The 12,500-nt window shown below is 32.9% G+C and overlaps 1 protein-coding gene across 2 annotated transcripts in view; it reads left to right on the plus strand.

Annotated features, from left to right (window-relative positions):
• LOC137620227 (visual pigment-like receptor peropsin) overlaps positions 1-12,500 on the plus strand; it is a 33,880-nt gene that overhangs the window by 10,637 nt on the left and 10,743 nt on the right. For both annotated transcript variants that reach the window (XM_068350461.1, XM_068350462.1), the window contains exons 3-6: positions 2,100-2,166; positions 9,354-9,530; positions 10,857-11,002; positions 11,837-11,917. In XM_068350461.1, the coding sequence (XP_068206562.1) occupies positions 2,100-2,166; positions 9,354-9,530; positions 10,857-11,002; positions 11,837-11,917 (471 nt within the window). The remainder of the gene's footprint in view (positions 1-2,099; positions 2,167-9,353; positions 9,531-10,856; positions 11,003-11,836; positions 11,918-12,500) is intronic.

Here is a 12,500-nt window from a genome sequence, read left to right on the forward strand (position 1 = left end):
AATTTTCCACCAGTCAAGTATGTGATATCTAATGTGACCAGAAATATTAAAATCTCGGTAATTCTGCGGGTATTCATTCATTAGGTATAGTTATCTAGACCTATCTAGACCTAATGTCTACTAGGATTTACAGTATATACTGTCCTTTAACGAGTAAACTTGTCATAGCATCCAAAATTAACTCTAAACCCGAAGAGCATCATCAGGTTACAGGAAGACTAGTTTACGCAACCCGTCAAAAACAGACGGCTACATATTTAGATAGTTATGCACACATATACTCACGAACACACAAATGTTCAACCCTTCAAACCCCTTCCCCTTTTCCTGACTACAACACGGCAGTTTCAGCAGTTTGTGGGAGCTTGTGGTCTCCCAGTGTATCTCTCCCGAGGTACAGTTGCCTCCAAGAATTCTGATACACATCACCATAGATAGTCTGTAGTATTGTGTACCGGAATTCTTGAAGCCAACTGTACATCTCTCGCCTAGGTAGGACTACCTCTCTCCCCCCTACCAGAGGGACGTGGAGAGACTGATTAGTCATACGTTTGGCAATGCCGTTCAGCGTGATAGGAAAAATTCACATTAAATGTATTTATTTATTTATTGTATTATTTATATATATGTATATATATATACTGTATATATATATGTAATTATTTATTTATTGTATTATTTATATATATATATATATATATATATATATATATATATATATATATATATATATATATATATACATATATATAGCCAGACACTTGTTCTTTACTATATATGGGAAATTACTTAAGGTGTTAAAAGTTTAACTTTCAGCTTAGCAACAGCATTAATCTTCCTAGTAAAAATTAATTTGTTATTTTGTTAGACGGATGGAATACTTTTTAATATTCATTTTAGAATTCTCTAATCGTATATTTTATTAGCTATAGAATTTGAAAAAAAAATGTATGATTAAATCCTGAATAGTTGGAAAAGAATATACACCCTGAAGACACTTCTGCCCTTTTAGCTATGGCAATTATTATAGTGTCTCCATTGTTTATAATCGCATGTATATTAGAATATGAAGCTCAAAGATATTTTCCTTGCTCAGTGCCTATTAAAATCTTATTTTAGTAATTACATTACATAAATAAAATGTTTATATATATATATATATATATATATATATATATATATACTGTATATATATATGAATATATATATATATATATATATATATATATATATATACTGTATATATATAAATATATATATATACTGTATATATATACATACATATATATATATAAATATATATAAACATTTTATATCAGCAATGCAATTACTAAAATAAGATTTATATATATATATATATATATATATATATATATATATATATATATATATATATATATATATATCACTTGGCAAAATATGCATCTACATTATCCATAAAACAGCTCTCTCTCTCTCTCTCTCTCTCTCTCTCTCTCTCTCTCTCTCTCTCTCTCTCTCTCTCTCTCTCTCTCTCGCTCTCTCTCTCTCTCTCTTCAGATACATCAACTGCCATCTACACAATGAAAAGTTCTAATTTCTTCTTTAATATTTCCCACACATCCTGAAAGCAAGGTGTTTTGTAGGCGTAATACTCTTGTTTTTCTTTTTCCTTAGTGGTCAAGAACTAATATTTTCCTAACATGAAATAAATACATTTAATGTGAATTTTTAACCCCCAAACGTATGTTTGTGATTATGGAAAGATGTAAAGAATATATGATATTATTATTATTATTATTATTAGTAGTAGTAGTAGTAGTAGTAGTAGTAGTAGTAGTAGTAATATCATTATTATTATTATTATTATTATTATTATTATTATTATTATCATTATTATTATTATTATTACTTACTTACTTACTTACTAAGCTATAACCCTAGTTAGAAAAACAAGATACTATAAGCCCAGAGGTCCCAACAGGGAAAATAGCCCAGTGAGGAAAGGAAACAAGGAAAAATTAAATATTTTAAGGACAGTAAAAACATTAAAATAAATATTTCCTATATAAACTATAAGATTCGAAAAGATTTATTGTTATTGTTGCCTTTACCAACAGGTTCAGATGAACACTCTGGTCTTCATCGCCATCTTCCGATACGTGACCGTTTGCCATGCAGAATTTCGTAAGTTTTTCTTTTTCTTTTGTTATTTATACTTGTGATTGCTTGATTAATTGATTGATTGATCGATTGATTGATTTGAGGTTTTCTGGCATCCTGACATTATACTTGTGACTTCTAGTATTTTGTTGAATAATAACTTCATTTATGTTTTCTTTCATCATATTCTAATCTCTGCAATCTGTTCTTAATTTCCATGATATAGCTGATTGCATATTATTATTATTATTATTATTATTATTATTATTATTATTATTATTATTATTATTTGCTAAGCTATAACCCTAGTTGGAAAAGCAGCATGCTATAAGCCCAGAGGCCCCAACAGGGAAAATAGCCCAGTGAGGAAAGGAAACAAGGAAAAAATAAACATTTTAAGAATAGTAACTACATTCAAATAAATTGTTTCTTTATAAACTATAAAAACTTTGATAACAAAACAAGAGGAAGAGAAATTAGATAAAATAGTGTGCCCTAGTGTACCCTCAAGCAAGAACGCTCTCTCTCTCTCTCTCTCTCTCTCTCTCTCTCTCTCTCTCTCTCTCTCTCTCTCTCTCTCTCTCTCTCTATGTACAATGTACTTTCATGTATGCATTAAAGAGCAATATTCTTTCACATTTATTTTGAAAGAATTAATGGCAAGTGTATTTAACAGTGAAAGCTTCTGAGTATCATTAGATTTTCTAAGCTTTATATCAGAACCAAGTTATGAGTGACGGGCCGAGGGAGGCTGTGACTAAGAAGGCAGGATGAAAGTAACTGAGTAACTTTTATTACATAACATCAGTTTATATATATATATATATATATATATATATATATATATATACATATATATATATATATATATATATATATATATATATATATATATATATATATATATCAACTGCGGGGAAAAAGGCCATAACATATAACAGGCTGTTTCTTGTTCAACCAACAACGGTTTCTGTTAACAGTTAACAGTGAGAAAAACAGACATGTTTATTCAGGTCCTTATCAGTACGAAGGGAGAGGGAAGATACAAAGGAGACTATGTACAAGAAAAGAGAAATGTCGTTACTATGTACGATCGTGTGACACACGGTTGGTACATATGACTTCACTAAGATAACGCAACAACTGCTTAATCATATAATCATATAGAAGAAAATTCCGATCTTTGTATTATGATATTTTACATTTTCTATTTTCCAATTGTTAAATATTTGCCAGGGAAACATGTCGTCTAGGATACATAATTAATCCCTTTGTCTTTTCGAAGAATCCTCAGAGACGCTGCTCAAATGCAAGACTTTCTTCTAATTATGCATTTTATGAACATAAAATGAAAACTCCTCCTATTAACCCCTCCCCCAACCCCCAACCTCCAACCCCCACCCCCGTTTCTTTATTCTTCGTCTATTTGTTGTAATTAAGAACACGAAATTACGCTTTAAAACTTATGTATATGCTTTATACCCTGTTAAAAAAGGCGTAAATTTTAATCGGAAATTCTTCATAAAAATATACTGTTCTCACCGTCTCTTTATTCTTCGTCTATTCATCGTAATTAAGAACACGAAATTACTCTTTTATACTTATGTATATGCTTTATACACTGTTAAAAAAGGCATAATTTTAATCGGAAATTTTCCGTAAAAATATCCTGTTTTAAGCCGTATTTCAGTAAAATACAGGCGACCGTAATTCCCTACTTTGTCATTATCTCTTACGGGTTCATGACCGTAATACCACTGCTTTACGTCAATATATCCTGTTTTTAAACGGTGAATGCCTTGCAACATTTATTCCAGGGTTGTTACCGTTTTATTGATGCAAATTTCTATCAGCGTAGCTAGTGGAATATCCATAATATAAGAATTATTGAGGATTCTTGTATTTTCATAATTCATCAACGGTATTTTCCTTAAAGAATGAATTTTATTGAAATTAAATGAAGCTCACTTATTGAAAGCTTCGTATTAGGTTATGGCTGACAGATTTAGAACTATGAAAACGACTTATGGAAAAGGAAAGCCACTGGAAAGAAAGCTCCAGCTCATTTTGGCCTCGTAGAATAAAAGATTCGTTTCATCCTCACAAAACTTGACAACTCAAATATTTGTTTTACCTTGAATTTCTATAACAGTACGGCTCGTATATTCCTGAAACAATATAATTAGAAAAAAAGGGAACCGTTTGTTTTATCTCTTTTTTTAATAAAAGTTATTTGCAGTTCGTATAGTTTTACCATTAAGCCCTCCCCTTAACGAGGATGGTTCAAAAAAAAAAAAAAAAAAAAAAAAAAAAAAAAAAAAAAAAAAAAAAACAGGAGTCACTGCTATACTCATACTTGATGATCAAATTCCCATAACATTTACCTGCTCTATACGCCTACACAGCAGTACGTCTAACCCTTTACGTACAATGTGCCATTAACCTCAATCTTGAGCGCAATTATGGATACTTAAACCTTCCCAACACGTGTTATCCCGTCAAGGAGGTATTGCTGCAGTACACCTCAAACCAAGGGCAAAATAATATATGAGAACAGATCAACCCACCAGAACACTAAATTCGTCCAAAATTGTGCAAAGGCTCGGCTCATGTGGTGTGACGTAACCACTAGGAAAAACACAGGGTCTGCTCAATTATATAAGGGCTCTGGTGACCGAAGTGGTTATGTCCCGGACTGGTGATCGCCATACAAGGGTTCGAGTCCCGCGCAAACTCGTTATTTCCTTTGGTCACTGCAACCTCACCATCCTTGTGAGCTAAGGATGGGGCCGGGTTTGGGGGAGCCTATAGGTCTATCTGCTGAGTCATCAGCAGCCATTGCCTGCCCCTTCTTGGTCCTAGCTTGGGTGGAGAGGGGGCTTGGACGCTAATCATATGTAATATGGTCAGTCTCTAGGGCATTGACCTGCTTGATAGGGCAATATCACTTTCCCTTGCCTCTGCCATTCATGAGCGCCCTTTAAACCTTTAAACGATCTAGCAGGTGTTGAGGTAACGCCTCTGGGGCCTCGGTTTTCTTTTTATTGGGTAGGAAACTAAATGAAAAATGCCTAACTCCTGTCCATGTGGACCCGAAAGAGACTGGCTATGAGATATAGAAAATGGGTTAACAGAGAGAGGTGTTCCTAACTCTGACGTCACTACTGGAACACTATTGGTGTTTAATCAGAATCCCTATCCACTTGCGCCATCAATGAGTTGTGGGTTGACCTGTTATATTCTTTTGGCCTTGCCTCAAGCTGTAGGAATTACGTAAGGGTCTTTGCAGTATCTCTCCATCTCCTACCCCTCCAACCCTATCACTTTTTTCCCCTTTTACTATATATCCATTCTCGCTCTCTTTCTTCCATCTTACTGTCCAATCTCTTTCACATTTACATCATGGTGCAATAGTGGGGTTTTCACTAAAACGCACCCAGGCACTAAATGGCCTCCCAGGTTCTAACACCATCTATTTGGCCCATATTCATAAATTCAAATCCCAATCTACTATTCATAACCTAAGATCATCTATTCTCCCCCCATGACCAAACCATATCAAAACACTAATCTTTTTTTTTTTTTGCTTTCATTCGCATTCAACATCCACACTTCACTTCCAAGAAATGAGTTTGTTTATAGGATAAACTATAAATAGCAAAGATTAATTTGCTTTTTTTAATCAATTTAATCTAAGCTCAAGTGACAATACTTCTTTCTTTACATATTCGAGAACTCATTTAGAGCGAAAGGGAATCACTTGATTATGACACCCTCATTAAATTTAATGAAATAAAAATCATATCTCGATTCTAGAGTTGAATCTCTAATTGGATCACAGCTTTAAATATATATATATATATATATATATATATATATATATATATATATATATATATATATATATATATATATATCCTCCGACGAGGCCCTAAAAATTGTATATATTTTTTTTTTTTTTTTTTTTTTTTTTTTTTTTTTTTTTTTTTTTTTAGTGAAGACTTGCTAATGATTGGATATCCCTCTTCTCTGTATGCCTACTCATAAAGTACCGTTTCAGGTAGTTGGGATTCGTGTGCATTTAGTGCAGGCCTACCTCCTATTTAAACATAAAAATCCAATTAATGAAAAGGTCGTTTTGTTCTATGGATTTTTTTCTTTGCTCTTCAGAATCACAGTTAAAATGTAAAACATTCATTGTAAAACAGACTATGAGGATTATTTTGTATCGTTTATGTTGCAATTTCGTAAAATTTTGATTCAGTTATCAGTCCGTATTTGATTCTTCTAATTTAGTTTTCTTGGTTTCATTTTGTTTATTCATTATTTTTTATTCATTCTTTTTGTTTATTCAATGATCATCTAATCTTTACGTATATTGTCATTTTTTATTTCATTTATTAATATTCATCTAATTTCAATCATTAATTTTAGTTTTATTCTATTCTTCTATTATCATTTGGATGCATTAGTTCATTTGATCTATAATTTTTTATTGAATATTGTTAGTAATTCTAGCCATGGAAATCAATTCTGGTCTTGTTTAAGTCTGCAAATTAAGGCTCCATTAGACAAACAGAGATAAAAATCGATTGATATATAACACCGTAAATTAAAGAAATACACATAAGAAAGGGATTTGCTAACCCTAGGCCTATAGAACAGCTTTATAGGCCTTCCACTCCATTAAGCATTATATTACTTCGAAAGTTCAAACTTGCAGCAAATGTTTTTATGTTGAACAGGCTGACATAAGTCTTTTTATAGTTTATATGTTGAATATCTGATTTGATGTTGTTACTGTTTTTTAAATATTTTATTAGTTTATAATTATTTCTCATATCGTTTATTTATTTCCTTATTTCCTTTCCTCACTGGGCTATTTTTCCCTGTTGGAGCCCTTGGGTTTATAGCGTCTTGCTTTTTTGTCTAGGGTTGTAGCTTAGCTAATATTAATAATAATAATAATGATAATAATAATAATTATACTTTCAATGGTAGAGGTCAACAGGGAAAAATGCGATATATAATTTTTTTTTAAATATAAAAAGGGACATTAGGTGCTCATCTTGTTATTTAACTTATGTATATTTATATTTAATCCGTTCTACTTGGCTTTTTAATTTATTTATTTATTTATTTTTTTTTTTTTTTTTGTTCAGTAAGGGGATCCGTTACAATTTTACCTTGAATCTCTTGATATTAAGCTTCCGAAAACAGTCGTTAATTCGAATGTGGTTTCAGAACGTTCTCTCGCCGTCAGGCACGAAACGTTTGATAGGATTTGACGTTAAATCCCGTAATCATTATTGGACTGCCAAAGAAGCTGCTTACGTTTAGGTAAAGAAGAAATAACTGCATTACATAACATATCAATTTTTAATTTTCCATTTCTCTTCTCTTTGAATTCATTGGGACTAGCAATTCTTCCGGAGAGATGGTCATACTCTGTCATTATGATCTTGATATTAACTACATCATTTTCAATGGGCGCAAACAGGGGCTAAGAAGTGTGTAATATTAAAAAATATAATGTTGAGATGATATAGCCCTGGTCACTTCACTTAAACGACACATCTCTAGGGGTGTTTTTTGTACACACACACACACACACCACTGTTAGAAACAACCGTAATTCTAATCTGAAATTCTCCGTAAAAAATATACTGTTCTTAACCGTATTTCAGTAAAATACAGGTGACCGTATTATTACCTTACTTTATTATTTTTTACGGCTTGGAGACCGTAATATCACTCTTTAACGTCAATATATCCGTTTATAAAACGGTAAAAATCCTGGAATAAATGTTGCCAGACATTTACCGTTTTTTAATGCAAATTTTTAACAGTGTAGACATCACTTTCTAAACTCTGGAATTTATTCCACCATCAATACGCGGTATTCTTAGTGATCTTTTGTATTCTATTTGCTGGATATTGTCGAAACATCTATGAAGATCTCTGAGTATTTATCGTGGGATTATGATGAGGAAATCTTTCCTAGGTATCTTTTTAGTGTTTCGAGTCGTACGCATTACAAGGAAATTTTCACTGGCTCTCTCGTTACGCAACTTATGTTGTTTTTCAAGTGTTCTTACGTCCTTGGATAATTGGGCTGGGGTTTTACAAGTGGTTCACATATTTGTGGATTTTATGTTGTAATATGAGTATATGATATTCAGTCCTGTGTCCGGTCAATAACTACGAATAATGAGTTTTCTGAAGACGTTTAGCCACGGTGTTTTTGAAAGATTTAGTACTTACCATCAGCTTCCCGAGGATAAGTTAATAACGAATAAAAAAAAAAAACAGAAAAATTTATAATTCAGAAGTACTTGGAGGTAGGAAGAGATGAAGAAGTAAAATCAGTTAAATATTTATTTTAATGTTGTTACTGTTCATAGAATATCTTATTTTTCCTTGTTTCCTTTCCTCAGTGGGCTATTTTCCCTGTTGTGGCCCCTGGGCTTATAGCATTCTGCTTTTCAAACTAGGGTTGTAGCTTAGCAAGTGATAATTAATTAAAAATAATTAATAAATATAAGGGGAGAAAAAAACTTATTGGAAAAGAGTGGCCTCATTGCCTTGGAAGTACAAGAGTGCATGCCAGATATAAGCGAGTTGTGCAGTGTTAGTTGTGTTGATTGACGCGCTGTTGATGATACTTGTGTGTAAATGTATGCAACAGCAAATAATGGATAGGCTTTCCTTCGTAGGGGGTTAATCCATAATACAGAAACTAAAGGAAGCATGTGGCAGTAACAATTACCTTTTTTTTTCTGGACCCACAATTGTTTAGGAAAAGGTCTCTCTATAGTTTATATATGAAGGATCTATTCTAATGTTGCTACTGTTCTTAAAATATTTTATATTTATTAATCATTACTTCTCTTGTTGTTTTTTTGTGTATTTCCTTTCCTCGGTGGGCTATTTTTTCCCTGTTGGAGCCCTTGCCATAATAGCATCCTGCTTTTCTAACTAGGTTTGTAGCTTAGCTGATAATAATAATAATAATAACAATAATAATAATAATAATAATAACTATAATAATAAGAATAATAATAATAATAATGATAATAATAATAATAATAATAATAATGATAATAATAATAATAATGATAATAATAATAATAATAATAATGATAATAATAATAATAATGTTCAAGATGATATATTATCTAAATTAGTCATCAGTTTTCTTACTTATAAAGGGCACATGTTGACGAACGACCTGGCAAAGAAGTGCGTGGCAATCGCTTGGCTATACTCGATCTTCTGGACGGCACCGCCTCTGATCGGATGGTCTCGATACATCCTGGAACCGTATTCAGTTTCTTGCTCCACTGACTGGCATGATCGGAGTCCTTCTGGAATTGCATATAGCGTCTGTAAGTGATTGCATGCGCCTCGGGAAGAAGTATAATAGTTCAATGACTTTAATCTATGATTAATCGAAGACTGGTGTTTCTATAGTTCAATGGCTTTAGTCTATGATTAATCGAAGACTGATATTTCTATAGTTCAATGGCTTTAGTCTATAATTAATCGAAGGCTGAGGTTTCTATAGTTCAGTGGCTTTAGTCTATAATTAATCGAAGGCTGAGGTTTCTATAGTTCAGTGGCTTTAGTCTATAATTAATCGAAGACTGATATTTCTATAGTTCAATGGCTTTAGTCTATAATTAATCGAAGACTGATGAATCTATAGTTCAATGGCTTTAGTCTATAATTAATCGAAGACTGATGTTTCTATAGTTCAGTGGCTTTAGTCTATAATTAATCGAAGACTGATGAATCTATAGTTCAATGGCTTTAGTCTATAATTAATCGAAGACTGATATTTCTATAGTTCAATGGCTTTAGTCTATGATTAATCGGAGATTGATACTTCTATAGTTCAATGGCTTTAGTCTATGATTAATCGAAGATTGGTGTTTCTAGTTATTGCCACCAGATGTACATGAAGTTATTTAAATAGCTGTTATGAGTCCACTTTCCTCATCAATTAAAGATAGAAATTGATTAAAAGTAATGTCTTTATCATGAGTAGAAATTCAGCGGTAGGTCATTAAATAGGGTAAGATGAGTGAATGTAAAAATTTCGGAAAATCTTATAAAAAAATAGAGTTCCAATAAATGTTACTCATCCACGTAGAGTCAAAATCATCAAAAATTGATGAAATGTCCCTTAAGTTCTACATTTACTTCTGACTTGATAGTACAATATAAGTTTTGCCTTCTGCACAAACATTGAAATCTCACTTGTAAGGATTGTGGTGGCCTATCAGGTAACGTCCCTGACTGGTGAAGGCTTAAACTCGATAGTTTCTTTGGTGGCTGCAACCTCGCCATCCTTGTGAGCTAACGATGGCGGGTTTGGGGGAGCCTATAGGTCTATCTACTGAGACATCGGCAGCCATTGCTTGGCCCTCCATGGTCTTAGCTTGGGTGGAGAGGGGCTTGGGTGCTGATCATATATATATATATATATATATATATATATATATATATATATATATATATATATATGGTCAGTCTCTAGACTAGAGCATTGTCTTACTTGATAGAGCACTGTCACTGTCCCTTGCCTCTGCCACGCTGATCATATGTATATATGGCCAATCTCTAAGGCATTGTCCTACTTGATAGGGTAATGTCACTGTCCTTTGCCTCTGCCATTCATGAGCGGCCTTTAAACCTTTATAAACTTGCAGGCCTGGTTGTGTTCTGCTACGTCGTGCAAGTGGCGCTTCTGGTCCTGTGTTATCACGGCATCCTCACCAAGAGCAGGAAGTTGCAACTTCGACATCCGGAAACGAACCCGAAACTCTACTTGCAAAACGAAGAAGAATTTGTGCAAGTAAACAAGAAAAATAATTGTTTTTATCTAATTGCAGTGTTTTTTTTTTTTTTTTTTTTTTTTTTTTTTTTTTTTTTTTGCTATTGATGATTGGCATAAAGCTCTTTGCTCAATTTCCTGTACCCTTACAGTTTGAATTATTATCCCCACTAATTAAAGTTATGAATCTCTCTCTCTCTCTCTCTCTCTCTCTCTCTCTCTCTCTCTCTCTCTCTCCTCTCTCTCTCTCTCTCTCTCTCTCTCTCTAGGCTACATTTGGAGCTGTTATATATTCCTATGCAAAAATTAATGAGATTTTTAACTACTAAAATTAAAATTTCTCCAGGTGGTCAGAAACGTTTAAGGTAGTTAGCAAAACAAAAAAATTTTCATATGATTTTTTAATGATATCGCATTTGGCTAAAAGTAAAGTAATGCTCGTTGCTCTTTTGATTCATGTAAAATAAACTCAAGTTACATGAAAATATAGATTATTTAAAGTATTTGCTATGGCGAGATATAAGGAGGAAAAATGTAATGGCCCAACGTGACCTAAATAACGAACTATTGAAAGGTAGTTTGATTTCATGACGTCAGAAAGGAGTTATACACTAACTGCCAGACATATGTTTCATCTCTCAGTTGCTGTGGTTTAGGATAGAAATTTTGACTTCTTTATCAAAAGCAATGGTCCATTACATTTCCGATATCATCAAAGTTAATTCCAAACCTCGCTTTAATACTAAAAGCTGTGAAAAATGATTTTCACTTCGTTATCATGTACTTTTATATGTCATAATTGTTTCAAATTTTATTTAATTATCCCAATGTTACCTTCGCTCTTCTTCTTTTCAGCCTTACAGTGTTAAATGCTTCGACTGCATTTGCATATGCGAGACCAGTTTCCAGAACGGAGTTGAGAAGCACGTGCTCATGGTAAGGACCTCTTCAATTTTATGTAGAAACTCGAAATGATAAGAAAAACTTAATTCAACTCAGTAGACCGCAGACCTCCGCCGCGGCAGCTTATTTCTCCACCTTTTGCTCGACCGTGACCTTGACCTTTGACTTTAACATGTATTTATTGGCGTGGATTTTTATACACTCAAATATGAACCAAGTTTGAAGTCTCTGTAACTTATGACTGATTACGTGAATTGGAAATTTTGCTTGACCGTGACCATGATAATTGACCTTGACCTTCCAAAATTCCAGCTTTTTACATAACAGTTAATCCCTGCAGGTTTCATTACTTTACGGTTCAAATTATGGCCAGGGAGCTGTTCACAAACAAACACACAAACAGGGAGTAAAACATAACCTTCTAACTTCGTTGGCGGAGGTAATAAATCACAAGGCAGCTGTAGTTGTAGTTTGTACATTTAATTTTTATCATGAAGATAATTGTGTTCACATAAATTACATCAAGCAGTCTGGTATAATATCCTTTCATTAGTCTTGTGAATATTTAGATAGATATGCAACCGCCCCCCGCCTCCCCACACACACACACACCATA

The sequence above is a fragment of the Palaemon carinicauda genome, chromosome 26 (genome assembly GCF_036898095.1).
Source record: "Palaemon carinicauda isolate YSFRI2023 chromosome 26, ASM3689809v2, whole genome shotgun sequence".
Lineage (NCBI taxonomy): Eukaryota > Metazoa > Arthropoda > Malacostraca > Decapoda > Palaemonidae > Palaemon > Palaemon carinicauda.